Source organism: Hoplias malabaricus, chromosome X1 (assembly GCF_029633855.1).
Source record: "Hoplias malabaricus isolate fHopMal1 chromosome X1, fHopMal1.hap1, whole genome shotgun sequence".
In the NCBI taxonomy this organism is placed as follows: domain Eukaryota; kingdom Metazoa; phylum Chordata; class Actinopteri; order Characiformes; family Erythrinidae; genus Hoplias; species Hoplias malabaricus.
Genome location: NC_089818.1, coordinates 2,219,235 through 2,240,475, shown reverse-complemented (window position 1 = coordinate 2,240,475; position 21,241 = coordinate 2,219,235). Strand labels below are relative to the sequence as shown.

At 36.4% G+C, this 21,241-nt stretch overlaps 1 protein-coding gene across 2 annotated transcripts in view; it reads right to left on the bottom strand.

Moving 5' to 3' along the window:
• Nucleotides 1–4,445: 4,445 nt before the first annotated feature.
• The window catches only part of LOC136675725 (phosphatidylinositol 4,5-bisphosphate 3-kinase catalytic subunit beta isoform-like), a 51,875-nt gene continuing 35,079 nt past the window's right edge, over nt 4,446–21,241 (bottom strand). Inside the window, exons 12-24 of one of the 2 annotated variants that reach the window (XM_066652450.1) lie at nt 18,940–18,990; nt 16,644–16,832; nt 16,010–16,131; nt 15,537–15,680; nt 13,542–13,641; nt 11,838–12,028; nt 11,622–11,731; nt 11,422–11,500; nt 10,166–10,333; nt 8,578–8,683; nt 8,327–8,472; nt 6,424–6,556; nt 4,446–5,713 (exon numbers count right to left, since the gene is read on the bottom strand). In XM_066652450.1, the coding sequence (XP_066508547.1) occupies nt 5,582–5,713; nt 6,424–6,556; nt 8,327–8,472; nt 8,578–8,683; nt 10,166–10,333; nt 11,422–11,500; nt 11,622–11,731; nt 11,838–12,028; nt 13,542–13,641; nt 15,537–15,680; nt 16,010–16,131; nt 16,644–16,832; nt 18,940–18,990 (1,671 nt within the window). In that variant the 3' untranslated portion in view covers nt 4,446–5,581. Of the gene's footprint in view, nt 5,714–6,423; nt 6,557–8,326; nt 8,473–8,559; nt 8,684–10,165; nt 10,334–11,421; nt 11,501–11,621; nt 11,732–11,837; nt 12,029–13,541; nt 13,642–15,536; nt 15,681–16,009; nt 16,132–16,643; nt 16,833–18,939; nt 18,991–21,241 lie in introns of both variants that reach the window. The other variant, XM_066652449.1, reaches the window with a different exon arrangement.

Below are 21,241 nucleotides of genomic sequence, written 5' to 3'. Positions count from 1 at the left end.
TGATGGGTTTTCATTGGCAGTAAGCCATAATTGTCAACATAAAACAAACACTTGATTTTTTTATGAATTAATTAATTGTCTGTAACTGCTAATCCAGTTCAGGGCGGCGGTGGGTCCGGAGCATACTCGGAATCACTTGGGTGCAAGGCGGGAACACACCCTGGAGGGGGTACCAGTCCTTCACAAGGTGACACATCCACTCACACCTACGGACACTTGAGTCGCCAATCCACCTACCAACCATCCAATCACCCCCCCCCCCCTCTTTCCTACCCCGTATTTTGGGGCTTAAACAAAGTAAAGACCCGCACTGGTTTCGAGGCTCACATTGAGAAAAACCAGCATCTACTGCAATGGTCACCTAAGGCTCATACTGAGTAAAACAAGTGCTCATTTCAGTGCCCTCACTGGCTCAAGAGGATCACACTGAGTAAACCATTAATTCATTCATTGTCTGTAACCCTTATCCAGTTCAGGGCAATGGTGGGTCTGGAGCCTACCCAGTATCACTGGGCGCAAGGCAGGAACACACCCTGGAGGGGGCACCAGTCCTTCACAGGGCAACACACACTCACACCTGCGGACACTTGAGTCACCAATCCACCCACCAACGTGTGTTTTTGGACCGTGGGAGGAAATCAGAGCACACTTTTGAATCGAATTACTGAAATAAATTTACTTTTTGATGATTCAAATTTATTGAGATGCACCTGTGTCCATTCCTTGAAACAAAACCAGCTGAGAAACTAGACAAGATGAAGAGATAATTTTAATATAATTCCTAAGACATCACATGAGCAAGAAATCAGCTTCAGTGTGTTAGAAAACCTAAGGTCAGCAGTGTTTCATTCAGCAGCATTAGTGCCCAATTACAATGTTGAAGAATATTCGCCTTCTGAGAAAATTATATCTAGATATTGCACCAACACCAACTCTGGCAATAGACCTGCTCCTCTAATTTAGGAGCAACCTTGTATCTGATAATGCTTTGTGCATCAGCTCTTTCAACAACATATTACTTTAATACACACACATTCCTGAAAACAAGTCCAGCAACACTAACTATACCAAGCAGGTTATCAATATTAAAATCATCCATTACAAAACATCCATAACTGCTGTCTGTGTTTAAGGCTGTTTTCACACAAAAATTGCTTGTTAAAATCAGAAGCTCAGGTTTTCTTCCCACTTTTGGGAGAAAAAGAAGAAAGTAAAACAGAAAAGAAACAAAAAAAATAAATAAATAAAACCCCACACACCACCCACTGGTCCTGTTAAGTTTCAAATCTCTTCATTACAAATACACTGTACATACATTTCTTGAATGAAGCTCCATAACCCTCGATTATAAAGTAAAAACATCATATTACATCAAAGGTTAAGGCAAATGAAACATAGTGCATATGATCTCGGAAATGGTGGCCTTGCTCAAACCTGACCCTGTGTGTTGTTTCTATGTATATTTTACTGTTTAAACTGTTCTAACACACTTTATTCAACTAATCTGCTATTTATTTAAAAAACATCCTGAGTTGGTGTGTGTGTGTGTGTGTGTGTTAAAGCAGATAAAACCCTTAAAATGTGCCCGTTACTTATTGTTGAGAACTACTGCATGTGCCTAATGGTGATTTCCGATAAGCATTATTGTATTAAACCAAAAATCAATTTACATAAAATACAGACGTTACAAGAGAACTGTGGCATGCTTATTGTATACTCAAGAATGGAATCAGTTTTCATAGGGCTAAAGGTGAAAATAAAGGTGCCAAGTGGTATTCTTTGGACTGAATACATTAGAAAAAAAATACTTCCCTGAACAAATTTAAGAAGGTTTTTTTTTTTTAATGTGAGTGAACCAAGAACCCTAAAGAAGTATACATTTAACATTCCATGGTGTTGATGGACTCCAGTAACTTTCAAAGATTTCTGTTTAATATGAACCTTTGCAGACAGGATAGTCACAGCTTGAAACTTCTTTAATTTTCACCCATTGGGACCAATTCAGGAGCAATAGTCGTACATAAGGTTTGAACAGTGCTAGCTCAATTTCCACCAGTGTTCCCAAGTTAATTCCACTAGAAATGTTTCCTGGTCTCTACACGCCATAAATAATTTATAAACATGTTAAAAGCGGAAAAGAACATTTAAAATAGTAAAATATATTCACTATGAAACTTCCAGTGTTTTTCTTTTTTTTTTTTTTAAACCTATTCCTGAAGTAGTATGGCACATAAGTTAGATCTAATTTCTTTGCATCACATGAGGCACATTTTTTTCTAAAACAAAACTTTGAGCCAGAGCTGTAATTTAAACATTATCTAAAGGTGTGTCCCATTCAGGAACTTGAAATGACTGAAATATTTTCCAAGAAAAAGCTAGTTTCTTGTTCCAGCATTGGAAGCATAGCTTCATGGATTGAATACACAAACATACATGCATGCACGCACGCACACACTATAAATGTGTGTATGCGCCTTGGGTACATTTTACATTATATAAACACATAAGCTGTAATTGACATTAAATAAAAAAAAATGATTTGCTCAATTCATCATATTGTGCTGTGATTAACCACAATTAATCACATTTTTCCCTCTTCTTAACATTGAAGTTTTAATAATGAATATGTGTATGTAAAATGAAATGGAGTTATTTTTATATTAGTGTTGTCAATCAATTAAATATGTAATCTTATTAATGATAATATTTTGTTGTGAAAAAGTTAAGATCCTAGTATTTGCTAGTCTAGGGTGGAAAAAATATTTGTAGTAAGATATTCATGACAGACTGGCTAGAGAATTTTTCAAATATGATATCTCAGTATAATTTTGATGACTTTTGTTGAAATAGAATATTTGAATCAGAGTTAAAAAGTTAGAGCTATAGCATCAAACATGGTGAAGTTTTAAAGCCTCTGGGAACCTAAATCTGAGTTTCCTTTGTAAATGCATTTTATTCCTTTGAGGAGCCAGATGAATTTAAACAAAACTTTCTTAAAATATCTGCTGTTTTACCTGTATTTTACCAGTTTTGCTCTCCTCTCCATGTTATGGGCTGTCCTATGGCTAAATGGCTCCACCTTTTTCTATTCTGAACAATCTTGTGCTTGAGCTGGTAGCAGTTACAAGCCTCACATAAGATTCATACTTAATACCAGTGGATATTTTAGGGCTCAAACTAAGTAAAAACCAGCACTGGTTTCAAGGCTCACACTGAGGAAAAAAAACAGCGTCTACTGCAATGGTCAACTAAGGCTCACACTGAGTAAAACAAGTGCTCATTTCAGTGCCCTCACTGGCTCAAGAGGATCACACTGAGTAAATCATTAACTCATTCATTCATTCATTGTCTGAAAATGCTTATCCAGTTCTGGGCAACAGTGGGTCCGGAGCCTACCCGGAATCACTGGGCGCAAAGCAGGAACCCACCCTGGAGGGGGAGCCAGTCCTATAAAGGGGGACACACTCACTCACACCTACGGACACTTGAGTTGCCAATCCACCTTTTTGGTTTGGGGCTGTGTGAGGAAAAGCGAGCACCCGGAGGAAACCCACACGGACACAAGGAGAACACACCACACTCCTCACAGACAGTCACCCGGAGCAGGGTTTGAACCCACAACCTCCAGGTCCCTGGAACTGTCTGACAGCGGCACTATCAGCGCACCACCGTGCTGCTCTTGAGTAAATCAATGTATAAACTCAATTCTGACTGCGTGCACCATTCTGTTGTGCATCTAACACAATTACTGATATCAAAACCTCAATAAACCCCAAAGGTCAGTGAAATGACAGCAGCAATTCAACGTGAAAAGCTTAAAAAAAAATAAAATGAAATAAAAATACTGTTTCTCTGTCTCATGTCAGTGCCCCTTACCATGGCAACATAAACAAATTGTTTGCCAGTGTCATGCACTCATTAGAATATTAAGACTACTCCCAGACTGTTGTTTCTGGTATTTGAGGAGAGTTTTGCTAAATTTCAGTTTTATGTTTTCAGATTTATGATTAATATTATACAAAAATGTCACTGTATGTAAATGTGTTCCCAGAGGTTTTAATTGAGGAAATTAACGCTACTGCAGCACAGCTCCTGGCTCAAAAAATAAAAATAATAAAAAATAAAATAATAATAATAATAACAACAACAACAACAAAACTTCCATATTCCAGCTCAAACAGTAAGAGATAAACTGATGGATTAAGGCGAGGTAGGAGACAATTGTGCTGACATCTGCATTTTTTGTATGAGTTTGTGTGTGTGTGTTTGAGAGAGAGTGAGGCCGGGGGGGGGGGGAAGGGGGGTTAAGAGAGTGAGAGAGTTAGTTATGAAATTTAATGCATATTTCAGCATAGATTAAATGTAATCTACATTCCATAACGGACACTGTATACATCGCTAAATAAAACTGCTAATACCTCACTAGGCTCTGTATAAAAATTATAAACTGCAGTAAAAAAAAAAAAAAAAAAACTAAAGGAGGTATTTGTGGGAAAATCTGATTACATTTTTTTTCTTTTGGAAATATAAAATTTTATTTGTTAATTTGGGGGCGTGGGTGGGGATGGGTTTTGAGAGAGTGAATTTTCAGTTGTATTCTTGGCATCCCTGTATTTTTAGTGTCTATCAACAAAAACAAAAAAGTTCAAAAAAAGGTGCCAGATTAATATCAGGCATAACAGGTCAAATTTTATATATTTTTTCTTGTTTCTACTCTCACTGTTATTAGAATGTTCTGGCTGCGGTGAATATATACTATTAAAAGGAATATGGAATTGATGCATGACTAGGCCTTATGTCAAACTACATTTTTTTGTCAAGTACAGAATTTACATATAGCCTGCAACATGCTAAATACACTGAAACACTTCAAACTGCATAGTCTATATTTTTTAAGCAGCAAAAGCAGAAGAAAAATACCTAAAGGGGAGGGTTTCTTAATGAAAATATATAAACATTTCTTAGTGATTTAAGGTTTAACTTGGAATGTAAGTAATATCCAGTGATGCACATATTTCTTCAATGCTATTTTCACACTGTATAACTTCAGATGCATTGGTTTCATGGAAAACAAATACCTTTTCAAATTATTTACCACTCCTCTTCCTAAATTCTAAAACCTGACCCTTATACATTAATGCTTTGTGAAGATTGTAACCTTTCACCAGCAAGAAGAAAGGACCGTGTTAACACTTTCTGGATGTAAACACTCAAACTGAAATGGAACTTCTGGGATCTTCCAGTGTATGTGCTTCTCAGTGTGGCAGGGAATGTTTTGAAATGAGAAAGATTGCTTTTTCATGTTTGTGGTGAACATTCTCCCAGTTTCTGTTCCCTTCTTTAAAGCTACCACAGTAAAATATTGACCAGTTCTGGTCAAAAGTAGGCTTTGCTGTCTAAAAGAACAATAAGAGCAAGTAGATGAGATCTGTGCTTGTGCTCATCATTTAATCAGCATGCCTTTTAAAGTTGCAGAAATCAGCAACTTCTTGTCTCTGAACAGCGGTATTTGACAAACTATCAGTCACTGCAGCTTTTAAAAGGCCAATTCTGCATGTCCTTTCAAAGCTCCAGTCCTGATTTAGGAGCGGTGAGCCACATTGTGAGCCATCCAGTTTACTTTGGTAGTCCAGCTTTCCCTCAGAGCCTCATCAAACTTCTGTCGGAACTGTTTCAAAGCCTCATCATCTGTCTTACCCAATGCAAGAGAGTCCTGTAACACAGTACACATACAAACACAAAGAAAATCAAAAATGTGAGAACAAAAGGGAAAAGCCATGATGAATGCTGTTAAAATTGTGCTTTTAAAGGAAACATCTATGATTGTGTGGAAACGCCGTTCTATTCAGAACCTCTTTGTCTTTAAAGGTGGAATAGTACATTTTAATTCATTTTTTGAATTACCACAGAAACTCATTTGAGATTAAATGAAAATAAAAAGAATATATGTCTTTCGCATGTAACCCATTTGTACACACACACACACGGCACCCGGGGAGCAGTTGTGGGTTCGGCAGTGGTATTCCTTCACTCCCACTGACCCCAATTTTCCTGCTGCTCTTGGGAATTGAACCAACGACCTTTCAGTCCTAGGCCCTCTTCTCCCGTGCTGTTAGTTCTCTTTCTAATTTTGTCAGTTAAATTTACAGCAAAAAAAGTCAGTATTACCCATCTATGAGCACTATTCTCAACTAGGTTAAAGCTTCAACATTCAGAGCCTCTCTGCTGTCTAAAAATACTACAGATGCCTCATTTACAGACACTGGGGCTTCGTAAACACATGAGATCAGTTTCTAGCACAAAAGTGACTAGAGAGCAGCAAATGACAACGAAACATCTTCTGAATATTTTTAAAAGTGTTTTTTTCCCCCTCTTAATTCAGTGTCCTTAAACAGTCAAGTCCTCGAGAGGTGTGATTTGTACCTTTAAATATTGTATGTCTTTGACAGAGGTGAGTTCTGGCAGGCCAGCAGTAAGCATCAGAGAAAATAGTGTGATGAACAAATTTCCGTTCTTCCTTAGAATCAGATAAGCGTCTTCACAGTACTGCCTGAAACTACAGAAAACACACATATACAGATCTGATTGTGATTCAATTTAAATAGGTTTTAATTAAGAAACAGTATGTATACAGCAAAAAAAACATTTTTATGATGTATTTTTCAAGCAATTTAGCATGCATGTAATGTAATAATTTGTCGTTCTATTTTACTTAAAGTGTGGTTAAAGGACATCAGTCTTGCAGTGAATACTACATGTGAATGTTTCAAAACATCCATCACCTCCAACACCATGTTAACCTGACCCTGTGCTTCTTATACAGTATTCGATTCTCGAAGCCTTAGAAACGAGCCCAGAAATCTGTCCATACTGCATAACTGATCAATAACATTAAGGACAGCTATTTTTGTTAGGATTACATAAAAAGTGGCTGAATTTAAATTTCTGACTGAATTACAACAGAAACTCATTTGTAACTCGAGTTGTTTAGTTTTGTAGATTTCACACAGTGTTTAGTTTAATTCAGTTAGCACTCTCCCAAATGATTATTCTGTTTTACTTTATGTAATTTGAAACAGCAAAAATAAGGCAATATTTTCCACATATGGAGCAGGAAGAAGATAGGGTTTGACCCTGTTTTGGGTGCAGAGGGTGTGGCTACAATCGAGATGTGCCTGAACATTTCATGTTATCTGCATTTCATCTCAAATACACTATTTGACCAAAAGCTTGTGGACACTTGCTCATCCAACATTTGTTCTAAAACAAAGTATCTTCTTGTGTTTGCCTTGTTGCTGAATGAATTGTAACAATTTCGTTTGGCACATTACCACAGTTTTAGACAATGTCACTAAGTGTCTAGGAAAGAGTTTTTTTTTTTTAATACAGTAGTTTTCACAAAATTTAAAATGTGAATAACAGGAAAGCTCCGCATTTCCAATGTTCTTCTGTATTCTACACACAGGTTTTCAAACTTACTTTATTTCAGGTATACACTTTTAGTGCATTAGATCACAGCAAGTTATGATAAGTTGTAGAACCCATAACTTTCAGATATTTAACATCTGCACTATCAGTTTACCGAACACAAAGATTCACAAATGAGCTCCGGTAACAAATGGTGTAGACATGCCCACAAACTTAAGATAAAGAAAAAGAGATATTTTAAAAGCACATGTGACATGAATGGGGTTTTGTCTTGTGTGAGACTGAAAGAGTGCACTGCAGATAAGCAGGTGTCAACAACACGCTTTCACAACTACAGAAAAGAGGAGCAAAACACATGCATCTTTACTAAGGGAAGTCATTTAGCCCATTTTGACCAAATTAAGTCTGGATCCTTAACTGATTCCATTCAGGATTCTTAGAACCTTCATAACATCTATTAATCATCCTGCATTTGCACCAGTTTCAACACAAAACAAGGAACCACTTCACAGAGTTGCTTCCAGGACAGTACCAGAGCAAAACAACGAGTGCTAGGAGAGATTTATGGTTTATCTGCTGTTCATCATAGCAAAAACTCGCTATGAAACTCGCTAGATAACTCTAAAATATCACTAACCATAGTGCCGGTGGGGAGGTTTAAATAACCTACTATTTTTCGGTTCCGACTGGGAACAAACCTTTCAAGTCAAATGTGAAATGTTCCTTGCATTTCCATTAACATAAATGAAATGCATGAAATGGAATGGTACACGTTCCACATTGTTGTTAAATGGCTAATTTTTGCAATGTGCATTTTGAGAATCAAAAAAACTCAGTAGATGCTTTGTAATTTCAGAAGAATGCTTTAATAACTTTAAAAAACGTGTGCTGTAAATACCTGCCAAATTTCTCTGTGTTGCCTGTTTTGCCTTGCTGAATGACATGGATGAAGTCATGAGTAAGGATAAAAGGAACCCGCTCTCTTTTGATCCCAAACTTTGACTTGAAGTTCCCCAGTATATGACCAAAGTCAATATGGAAAAGCTGAAAAACAGAAAAAAACAAACAAAAGTTCTCAGACTTGGGCCAGAAAAAGTACTCCATCTCCTGGAAGCTGTTAGTAATACTGACCTGCCCTGTGCTGCGTACCATGATGTTGTCACTATGGCGGTCACCGATTCCCAGAACATAAGTAGCGACACAATAGCCAGCGCAAGACAGTGTGAACTCCTCAATTGCTTTCTCCAGAGCATCACTATAGGAACAAAAGGCAGTTGTTTTGCTCATAAACGATACACTTTCTTCTCTCACCATTCATTCAGTCTCATCAAATTCTCAAACCGTCCCAACCATGAACCAAATATCAGTAACTGAAATTATATACATTTACAACTGTAATATTTTGTGGGGTGAGTTAAGCACTGAACATCTGTTTTAATTGATAACAATCATGTTGGTTAATTTACAGCCTTTGATTCAGTGGTTCAGTAATGTGCAAAAATCAGGGACCATCATTTTTACACACACACACACAAACACACACACACACACACACAAAATTGTTGTTTGATGCTAATTTTAAGAATACAAACTTCAGTGCATTTTAATTCATTGTTGCTGATGGGTTATTTATGATACTTATTTGACATATGATCATATCACACTATTTTAGGACTACTTTATATAATAATGATTAAAACTATGAAGGCAGTGTGCACAGTTTCTGTTTCATCATCAACATCATGTTATTATCATTACCCATATTATTATTATCATCAATTATAATAATATTTTCAAAAGGAAAATATAAAATGTGTTTTTGTGGCCTATTGTACCGGAGACTTCTTGTTTTCAATGTAAAGTCTTTCTGGATTTACATACATACAGACACAGCTACCAATTACATTTTTTTTGTAAAATTCAATAAAATCCAGAATTTGTGGTGCTTTTTTTATTCTCTTTTTCTTACTTTTAATTTGTATATCTTTATTTAACTGAGAAAAGGAAATAACTGTATAAAAATTATAAAGAACTGTAACAAAATGTGCAATATTTTTCACTGACCATATATATTTTTTTTAATATGAACAATTTTTTTTATTTGAAGCCTGCAACACCAAAAAAAATAAATAAATAAATTGTAAATCTTGTGTGTGCCTATGTCAGTTAAAGGTTCAAGGGAATGAACAAAGCAAAGATCCGCCAGCCCCAGCAAAAAAAAATAGAAAGATATCTAAATTCTAGAAACATGGTTGTCATTATTTAGTACTTCTCTCTTAGCTGCATGCAATTTTATTTATCTTTATACATATATTGTTGTACAACCTGTTTTTTTCCTCACATGTAAGAACCCCCTTGAGAATGGATGCGGCAATAAAGACATCTATTGTTTAAAGTAAAGCACAATTAGCAGAGTGTATTAAGGTTGATTTTAATTTATGGGTGATACTGCCTGATACTGGCAACAGATGTGCTTTAGTTTATTAAAAATATAGATGTGTAATGTCTTTACTGCTGTGCCCATTTTCAGGGGATTTCTTACATGCACTGAACACCAGTCAGGCTGTACATCTGCTATTTAGTTGAGTGGAGAGTATAAAGATAAAAACAAAACTGCCTGATATTTGCACTTTGTTTTTTTAGTGCCAACTTAATTACTTCTTCCTGCATTGATTTTTATTTGCAGTTTGTGTAGTTATTTTGAAGAAAGTGCTATAACTGCTTTTAACTGTCTTACCCAGCATTTTTGTCTTTGAGCCAGTTGAGCAGAGCATCTTTGTTAAAGGCAGCAGCAGCTGCCATGTTAGTGCTGTTTTTTTGGATGTTGGCAATTGTGTCAGCAGATGATACCACTTCAATGAGCCCTGTGCGATCTCCTGTTGCTAGACAACCATAAGGCACAATTCTGAAAACAACAGAACATTTTGAAAATTACTTGTTTACCTTGAATTTTCAATTATCAGGCATTTGAAATCTTATTAGAAATTATACATTTGAACCAAGGTAAAGAAAAAACAATCCAAGTAAACAGCAGGCTTCTACAACATACACGCATGCATCCGGTTGAGTTCAAAACAGTCTTATAGCCACCAATTCATGCTCTTATGCTACTGTGTATAGCGTTAATATTTTTACAAATGATTGTTTATCAGTGTCTGAGAGGATCACAGTATGAGCATCAAAAACTAGCACACAATGAAAACACTTGCACAATATATGATTTTGAGTGAAAAAGGGGGATGTGTCTTCTGGGTAAAAGTGTGTTTGTGTTTATGGGGGAGGGGGTTGGTTGTCCCTGAATACATATTCTATTTTCAGAAAAGCTGGGATATCTTTTGTAAAATACAATAAATAGGACAGTCTTTATTTTATTTATTCTCTTGAACTTTATTTAACAGACAAATTACAAAGAACTTGTCTTTGTACCAACCTTTTGAGTTCAAATTCAAAACAAAATTTCTATTTTAAAAATACATGTTTACCACTGGATTACATCACTTTTCCTTTTAGTTAAATATGAAAAACTTTACATTTCCATGGAACAAATCATTTCACACATAAGTAAGTCACCCCACTGCCTGACAGTTGTTGGCTTTTGAAGGTATTGCACTCAATCTGGGAGGTCCCTTACCTTTGGCACAGACAACTCAATGTCAATTTTAACCAATCCACAGCATGTTTACACTTGTTTGTTCTATCTGAGAAAACTTGGTGGAATTTCTGCATAGAACTGATATACAACTTTCCCGTTGCATACTTGTTTTTTAGGTTGCATTCCTTGATGCAGTGGCAAACTGTGTTCACACTGGAAGTGGCAAGTTCTGGTCCTTTGACTGCTGAGATATTTATACTAGATTTGACTTGGCTCAGCTCAACTTGCTTTCTCCACTAGTAAAGCTCTCATACAAAATGGAGCTGGTGAATGAATTCATGTGCAATTCTGTTCTTACAGAATTAATTAATAGCACTTATAAATGCTGATATCCACACTACCTGAGGTCCAGGTTAGCCTCCTTCCACAGCATATCCATTAACCTCAGAATCTGTAGAGTCAACATGTCCTGCCTTAGGTCTGAGAAAAAAAAATAATGGCTTTAGTTTCAAAGATGTGAAACTATTTTAGTACAATTATTTACACCCCATACTCATGTCCATTTCTCTTCCTCCTCCCTTTTTCTTGTTCTCTCTCTCACCGTCTCCATTTTTGAAGATGATTCCCAGTGTGTCTCCTGACAGCAGCTTGTTATGATAAACAATCCACAGAGGCTTCATTTTAGAGTCCATGTATCTGCACTTCTCCACACTGAGAATAAGAGAGTGTGAGTGAGATAGAGAGGCAACGGGTGAAAGAACGCAGCAGTCAAATAACTGTTTTCTGTCAGTGTGTAAATGATGAATTACAATCTTACTTGACACCAGCAAGGAGTACTTGGGGATTAAGTGGTGAGTGTAGGTCAGACAGAATCTCAATGAACCCAGTCTGTCTAAGGCATTTCATCATGGCCTCTTTCAGCTGAGCCTCCTTCGTCTTATTCTTTGTTTTTATTGTGCCCAGTTTGATCAACTCATTTACTGCTTTCAGCTTACTGAGTGCCTCGACCTGCGTTCAAACATGACATTATAATATTACAATCATACTTATACCACATATATAGTTGTTCAGCACATGGAGAACCTCCATTTAAATAAGATTTGTAAAAGGAAGCGTATTTATTTTAAAAACAATTGATTTATTTTTCTTACAATGCCAAATGGAACAATAGATGGATTGAACCTTAAGTATTTTAAAACCTAGTGGTAGTTTATTGCTGTGTTTTGATGTGTGTGGAAAAATGTCTTTATATATGGGCATTAAATTAATGTGTGTGAATAAGTACAGCATGAAAGATCATTTTTTGATTGTAACAAGAAGTTAATGGTTGTTCTTTTGGGGATTTGGGGATGAAACTGCAACCTTCAACCTGATCCTGATCAGGTTAACTGTCTACTGCAGCTAAATTACAGGTTGCCAAGTTTTCTTGAGCAAAAAATGTTAATGGCTACATTAAACCAGAGCCACATGGTAAAATATTTTTTGTGTGCGCAAACATATGCAGTTTAATGTCCTAGCTGGATATGATATTTTAATATACATTTTTTTATTGCAGATTTCTACACATGCAAACAAAGTTTGGCACTTCCTTCTGTCGAACCTGATATCACAGATTTCACAGTAGTCATTAGGATTAGGTCAATATACAATTACTGAAACCACATGTACAAGTTTAAAAAGCAGTAATTATAATTTAAAAATTATTTAAAATGATCAACAACAGAAACATGCTTGTAACTGAGTTATCAATCTAAAAATATGCCTGCAAGGCAAGTAACGTGATCACAGTAATCCTGAAATTGTGGTGACTTTTTTTTTTGTTATATATATATATATATATATATATATATATATATAGTAAAACAATGCAACAACTGCAAATATGCAGTTTCTTTCTCTCTGACTCTGCATTTAAATTGGCTGCCTAGAGCTATTTGAAGCCTGCATGAGTCACGAGACCATTTGGGACTTCCATTAACACCCATCTTTACTCTACATGGCTCTGCCTTACACTACTAAATGAACCATAGAACATTTTTTAAACTTTTGTTTAAATAGCTCACACATTTATCTACATAAGAAAAATGATTTATAATAACTACATAAGTTGTTCATGTCTGAAATAAGGGACTAGATTCCACTTCTGGATCATAGTATCTTATACAGGTATCATTCAATGCAGCTACAAACAGAAAATAACGATCAAAATATCAATGTTTCTTTGGCATTTATCAAGGCATGTCTGAGTAGGGGGCTTGAAAATATTTTTCTACAAAGGGGATTCCCCTGCACAATAAGGCAAATCTGAATTCCTAAATGTCGTATTAACCTATAATATCTGTAGCTGTGATCATTCTTTTAACATTTTAATACTTGTCAACTATGAAATGTGCAAGCATTTTTCCTTCAATCAGTAAGTAATCTACAATACACAAAGTATTTTTGAGGAAGACAGCACATGCTGTGGCATGTCAAAGAAGCAAAACTAAATGATCATATATTCAACAGAGAAACAGAGCACCTGTTTTTTTAATACTTCAATGTGGGGTATGCAGCCTCTGCAGTATGCCTCCAGTATTAGTGCAAACTGAACAGATACTGCTGACATGTGCATCTCTGATCTGGAAGCAAAAAAATTGAATAAATGAATTAAATAAATTAATGAATCCAGTTTTATGTACAACTTCAAAAACATAATATTTAAATTTTCTTGAACCTTTATTTAAAAGGTGTGCTGTGACTATTTTTTTTTTAATGTAAACACATTTTGAATGTGGTGCTTGCAACATACTGGGACAGGACAAAGAAAAAGTGAATGTTTGTAGAATATCCAATTTACCCCTTCTGAAACATTTAAATATAAGCAGCTCTATATTAAGGATATAGAAACAGCTTCCACAAAAAGCCACCTCTTTGAGACCAAAGATGGTTCATGGCTTACTACATTGTGCCAAGCTTCATGAGATGATTCAAAAAGTTCAGTGTAGTGCAAGGCCTGAAATCAGGAATATATATGACCTGAGCGCTCAGGTGTCATTACATGAGAAACCATTACACTACTGTGACAAATAAAACCACATGGATTTAGGATTATTTTGGAAGACTCATGACTTCAAGTAATACCACCTGAAACACTGTCACACAAGGAGAAAGTACATCAACTTTATGCAGCGACACTGCTCTGTTCTGTTCTCTTTGGCCCAAGAGAATTCAGCGGTGTCTTTCTGATCTTAGACAATCAGAAAGACATTGGAAATATGTTCTTTGAAAGTTTGAATGGTATTGCATACATCAAATTCTGAATTTGTTTTTAAATATGAACACAATATAATAATATATAAAATAATATAAAATAATACAATAAAGTTTTTCCTGCATGTCACTTAAATAAAGGTTCTAAATAATTAACAAATTATAGATTCTTCATTATCTGTAACCCTTCAGTTCAGGGCCACGGTCGGTCCAGAGCCTACCTGGAAACATTGGGAGCAAGGCAGGAGTACACCCTGGAGGGGGCTTCAATCCTTCACAGAAAGGACAACACACACACACAGCAACATGCGTTTTTTTGGAGCATGGGAGGAAACCGGAGCACCCGGAATAAACTCCTCACAGACAGTCACCTGGAGGGGGACTTGAACCCACAACCTTCAGGTCCCTGGAGCTGTGTGACTGCGACACTGCCTGCTGCGCCACCGTGCCGCCCATTATAGATTCTTGTTTTGCATTTTACACAATGTACCACATTTTGTTGGAAATGGATTATTTAACAATTCAGTTTGTCAGCTGTTTGGGCTGAATGTGCAGATACTGTGGCAGGGAGAACCTCATAGACTGAGCTACTGAATTCATGCAGCACTCAACAAATATAAGCTTTGTATGTATCATATAAAATTATTTGTTTTCATTAGCAGTTCCTGTAATCAACTTCCAAACAACTTTCCAAAGCATTTCCAGAACAGTGGAAGCTGTTATTATTGGACTTAAGCTGGTATAACTGGACTGGTATGATTTCATTACAAATAAAATGTATTATTACTATGTTTGAATTCAGACATAAATTGTGAATAATATGCCAGGTTCTGGTTTAAAGGGCATGTCTGGTTTCCTAATACCTGGCATCTGACTTTTAATGGATTATAATGTTTAAATTGGCACACTGGACACCCTCAAATTGTTGCCAGCATAGATAAGGCTTTTATGGACATCCACACAATGTTCACAGACATCCTTAAGAACTAAGTACATAGGAAATATTTAAAAAGTTACAGAAAAAGTTCACAATATGGTTATGCTACTTTGCCATTTTTGCAGACAAGGAACTTACATCCTTTGACGTTTAATACACAAAAACAAAAAATACACTGGCTGACATTATCTGCTTAATTCAGTTGTGTAATGTTTTGCCTTTGTAATCACAGTGCTGTCACAGAGGACACTTTACAAGAAGGAAATGGGAAAGAAAAAGGACAGTTAAGAACAGAGGTTTCATTAACATTTCTACACAAACACTTGCCTAAGATGCCAGAAGAGGAAATGTCCAATCTTGCGATTGTTCTGTGCACGCTCCAGTAGAAATCGAGTGAGGGCACAGTCATAGTATGGTTCATAACGCAACACTTGCACCAGCTGTAATAAATACTGTGACAGATCCTCATCACTGAGAGAGAAACATTTTTTCAGTCACATATTAATTAAAAAAACAACAACAATAATAATAATTACAGTAAAAGTGATTTAAACTCAACTTTCATTCTCAGATTTTTTTACACAGTTGTTAGAGAAGGTTTGGGAAGCCAAAAATATGTAAATTAGCCAAAGTCACCCACAATTTTGCAATAATTGCTTTCATTTTTTCCATACTGAATAATCAAAAAGCAGTATACAGGTTTGCAGTTTTGCATTGCAATTAGTCATTAAACATTCATGCACAGAAACCAGAACTGTTTTGCATAATAAATAAATGGATGTGAACTGTAGAGTAGTTACCTCATGTCCTGCAGGCAACGGACAGCATACTCCCTGACATACTGATCGGGGTAATTAAAATCCAGCAGCTCTAAAGCATCTCGTGGACTTAGCTTGGGCCAGATTTGTAGCAGAGCTTGTAACTACAGAGCAATGAGAATGAGATAAGAATTTATTGGTCTCAATGGAATCTGCAGCATTTCTGTAGCAGAACATATTGCACATAAATAATTCTTTAAGTTGTGGAAAATTTATATTATATATATAATTTTTTTTATTATTGTGGAATGTTTCAAACGTGTATTATTTGTCTATAGCATATTCTCTTATCTTGCCTATTAGTCCCAGAGTTGCAGGAAACAATCAAAATCAAATTTGTCAGTGATAAAACTTTTGCTTTGTTAGTTAGATATAGGTTTAAAGGTTGGTGGTTTTATTGCATTTATAAGAATAAAATCCAAAAAGGATTTGGACTTTATTTACTTGATAAGGTGTAGCTGGTAACTGCACTAATAAAATCATGAGGTAGCTTTAACCGACAATCATTATTACCAAGAGAAGAAGGATTTGTCACAGTACTTCTGTCTAATTTCAGTCTTAGTAATGAGGAAGAATAACAAAAGCTGATTGTGTGTACAATTGTTGATGTACATACCTGAGCCATATCTTCATGCTTACTCCATTTGACGGATAATAATAATTTGGGAAGAGACTGTGGGAAATTCTCTCTGCAATCATACCGCAGAGTCCATATCAGGTCCTTCTCATTTTCACACAACTGTGAAAGTGAATCCCGTTCCATGATTTCTTTCAATTCAATGTGGAATTTCTTTCCTCCACGTCCCTATGCACACAGAGAGGTACACATTTCTGAAATAAAGTTGACACATATAACATCATATTTATATTATAAAGAGACTTTTCTTTGGCCTGCACAAAAGGCATAAAGATTTCTTTGAATAAACACAGCCCAACACTATGATTATTTTACTTTATATAATAGAAAACATTTTTTATTACTTTTATTGGATATATAAACAGAATAATGCAATAGAAAAAATATATAATGTATTATAGATAAGATGACATTTTAGAATATGGCTTTTGACACTTTTTGTTTGTTGTTATTTTTTGTGGCAAACAATGGTTTTAACTGTTGAAATTGATGACAAAGATGTACACAATCAACTGTGGTATATTTATGGTTTCCAAATAGAAAGAGCCTATAATAAAATATAAACTCCACCAAAACTCAGAGTGTGTTCATTCTGATGTCGGACATATTTACAAAAACAATCACTGGATTAGGAATACCTGCATTATATCTACACTGTGTCCATTTTATCAGCTCTGCTGACTACACAGGAGTACATTGTAGTTCTACAATTACAGACTTTAGTCCATCTGTTTCTGACCATTGAGGAGCAGGGAGAATGTATGCAGAGAAACAGATGGACTACGGTCTGTAATTGTACAACTCTAAAGTGCTCCTGTATGGTCAGTGTAGCTGCAAGGTACAAGGTTTAGTGTGAGAGTGTGACCGTCTGTAATTCAAAATTCATGAGACTATGACTTAAAAGACTTAAAAATAAAAAGCAAATGGTCATTCGCATCTGGCAAGTAATCCTGGGCTTGCACTTTGAAAGAGAATTACTGTAAAATTCAAATAATGGCCAAATATTTTAAATGTAAATTTAACTTACAATTTTACAGCCCTACAGTGTCTATATGTAACCCATCATGACACCAGGCATGAAAATGTAAATGAACTAAATGCTAAGCATAAGCCAAAGCACAACATCAGAAGGGCCACACTATTAAAAATATATTAATTAATGAATTTATTTATTTAAAAAAAAAGACAACAATGATCTACTTTGTTAGATGTCCATTATTTACACAAATTTTATTTTCAGAAAATTGTCAATCTCAGACAATGTGCCTAAAAACCGTGTCAGTTTGTGTCCAAGAAAAGAACCTCAATACAGACACACCATAGAAGTGCAAGATTATACTCTGCAAAAGAGCATGAAACCAATCCAGCTTTACACTTGTTACCTAAAGTTTGACTTATTTGGATAAGATGGGGTTCAGTGAGATTGGCATCAAGACTACAGTGACTTAACACTGGTAACTTTGAATATGGTGAATGTAGTCTGTATGAGTTCAGGAAGCATAGAACAGATTACTTTTTTTAAAATGGCACCATAAGTGGTCTTATGTAAATCAATATTAAATAAAAAAGTATCGCAATTATCAATATACTTGGCACAAATTAATAACCATACAGCAAAAAGCACAAAAGAGTAAAAGACAAAAGTAAAGGCTGTTGTCAGTGTTACGTGTTCTAAAATGCCTTCAGAGAATCTTAAAATTCAAGGAGTGTCCAAGAATACAACTTGTGCTACTCTGGTATTGTCTATAGTAAGGTGGCTTGAAGTTGTCACATAAAAGAACCAAAAAAATAAATAAAATTAGTAGATTTTGTTACAGCTCCTATAATGCATAAACCTTTAATTATAGCTTAACTTATTAAATCATATTTTATATTTTTACCTATATTTATTCTTCCAAGAATAAATAGTATTTAATTGGAATAGTTTGTTATATCCATTTATTACTTACACATATTAGCATTATTTTGGGGGTGTATTTCTTTCCCTTATTTTGGATTTGACATTTATAATGTAAACTGACAATATAGCACTACTGAGCATGGATTGCTTTTGTCAGGTTATATATCGCAGACACATTGCAAGCAATATACAATAATGCTGAATTACGGTTTTCTGCTTATGGTTTATTGCCTGTGCCAGGTATTGTAAGGATACATATAAGGTGTTTCTTAAGAATATCTTAAGAATACAGGATTCTTAGGAAAAGAAACATTTAATTTATTTAAGGTTGTTAAAACAATTAATATGCTTGTGTGTCTGTGCATGTAAACTAACCATTGATATTGAATCACTGGCTCCAGCAATTTCTGCAGCTTTCTCTAGGATCTACAATACAAACAAAAACAACAACAAAACAAACAAAAATGCAACATGCAATATCAAATCTTAACAATAAACCCCATTTTCAAAAAAAGTTGTGTCTGCCAAATGTAAATAAAATCAGAATTCATAAGCAGAATGTGCAAATCATTTAAACCATGTATTTGAAGGTAGAAGTTCATTATAGGGTTAGTCAACTCTAATCCAGGGAAATCCCTATACAGAGGGCAAATGGCTCAAAACCAATTCTGGCTGGCTGTGATCATAGGGCCCTCAGGGGACACTGCATTGGAAACTGGCATAAGTCTTTAATGAAAATCATATTATGGGCTCAAAAACACTTGGGAAATCACATTGCTGCATCCACAAATACAAGTTAAATGTGTATCATGCTAATAAGAAACCATATAAACAGGATCCAAAAATGCCACCACCTTTTCTGGGCTTGAGCACATTTAAGGCGAACTGAGGCAAACAGAAAAAAAGTGTGCTGTGGTCCAATGAGCGAAAAGAGGAGAGGGAACATCCAGCTTGTTAAAAGCACACAGGCCATAACACAGCATCTATAATCTATGAAGGCATGGTTAATCCTGAACAACACATACATATTTTAGAGAAACATGCTGCCATTTTTTAGGGATGACCTTGCTTTGTAGCTCCCAGGAGTCATAGCAATTTGTATATTTCTGGTATTGCCTTTATAAGCCACAATAATTAATAATTATTATTATTAATTATAATTTTAATAATAATAAATTATATTTATATAGCACTTGTCAAGAACTCCAGAGTCGTGGGGCAGATCTAGAGAAAGAGCGATCATCGTAGCTGTGAAGGCTGGAAGGAGGAACAGTGAGCAGCCCGGCTGAGGAAGACCTGAGTGTGCGCATGGGTTTGTAGGGACGGAGAAGAGCAGAGAGGTAAGAAGGAGGAAGGTTCTTTAGAGCTTTGTAAGTAAGTATTATTTTGAATTGAATACAGTACTTTATGGGAACCCAGTGAAGATGTTGGAGAACAGGCATAAAGTGGCGGTGAGAGCAAGTGAGAAGGCGGGCAGCAGAGTTCTGAACAATTTGTAGACAGAGGAAGAGCTGATGACAAACGGGTGGATATGAAGGCATGAATAAGGATTTCAGCAGCAGATTGAGAAAGAGATGGCCTGATTCTGGCAATATTATGCAGATAAAAATATGACGTTCTGATTATAGAACTGATATGGGCACTAAGTTAAAGAGTTGAGTTGAGGATGACACCCAGATTAAGAACTAGGGAAGGAGATACACAAACAATAAACAAATCTCTACTCTGCTCAAATATCAGATTATTATTTTTTTAACCGTCTCTCTCTTGCACGCTCTACCTCTTTCAGCACGTTTGCCCCTCCCATACACTTCTTACATATATTTAGCTTGTAGTAATGTGTCAATGTGTCACAATCACACGGCTCCAGGGACCTGGAGGTTGTGGGGTTGATTCCTGCTCCTGGTCTGTGAGGAGTTGGTGTGTTCTCCCCATGTCCGCGTGGGTTTCCTCCGGGTGCTCCGGTTTCCTTCCACAGTAAAAAAGTGTTTGAGTGAATGTGAGAGTGTGTGTTGCCCTGTGAAAGACTGGCGCCCCCTCCAGGGTGTATTCCCGCCTTGCGCCCAATGATTCCAGGTAGGCTCTGTACCCACTGTGACCCTGAACTCGATAAGGGTGATTGTCTGTGATGGCGCCGAGGATGGCAGCCACTGTGACGAGCTCCTCCGTGTTATGTTTGTTTTTGTTAATTAATGTTGTCTATTGTACTTCAAACTTGATCAGCTGGAACAGAGAACAGTTATTAACCGCCAGGGATTTCTCCTGATCTTATGTCGGAATTTATTCAAGAACCTTCAGAGTGTGTGGAAATCTTTACAACGGCCGCGCTGACGCTGCTAGGCCTCGCAAGGAGACGCTGGAGGCGCAGACGAAGGGGCAGACGCGCGGGCGCGCTCGTGCATCTCAGGCGGCGCGGGCCTCGCACACCTCTACCATCAATTATTCCTCTCCAACCTCCGATCTCTCAACAACAAAACTGAGGAACTACTCCTGCTCCACCAGACCAACAAGGACTTCTCCTCTTGCCCTCTGCTTCACGGAGACCTGGCTGAACGAGCTGATCCCGGACAGTGCGCTGGACGTACCGGGCTTCCAGCTACTGAGAGCGGACAGAGACGTGGAACGTAGCGGGAAGAGTAGGGGAGGAGGAATCTGCTTCTACATCAACGAGCGCTGG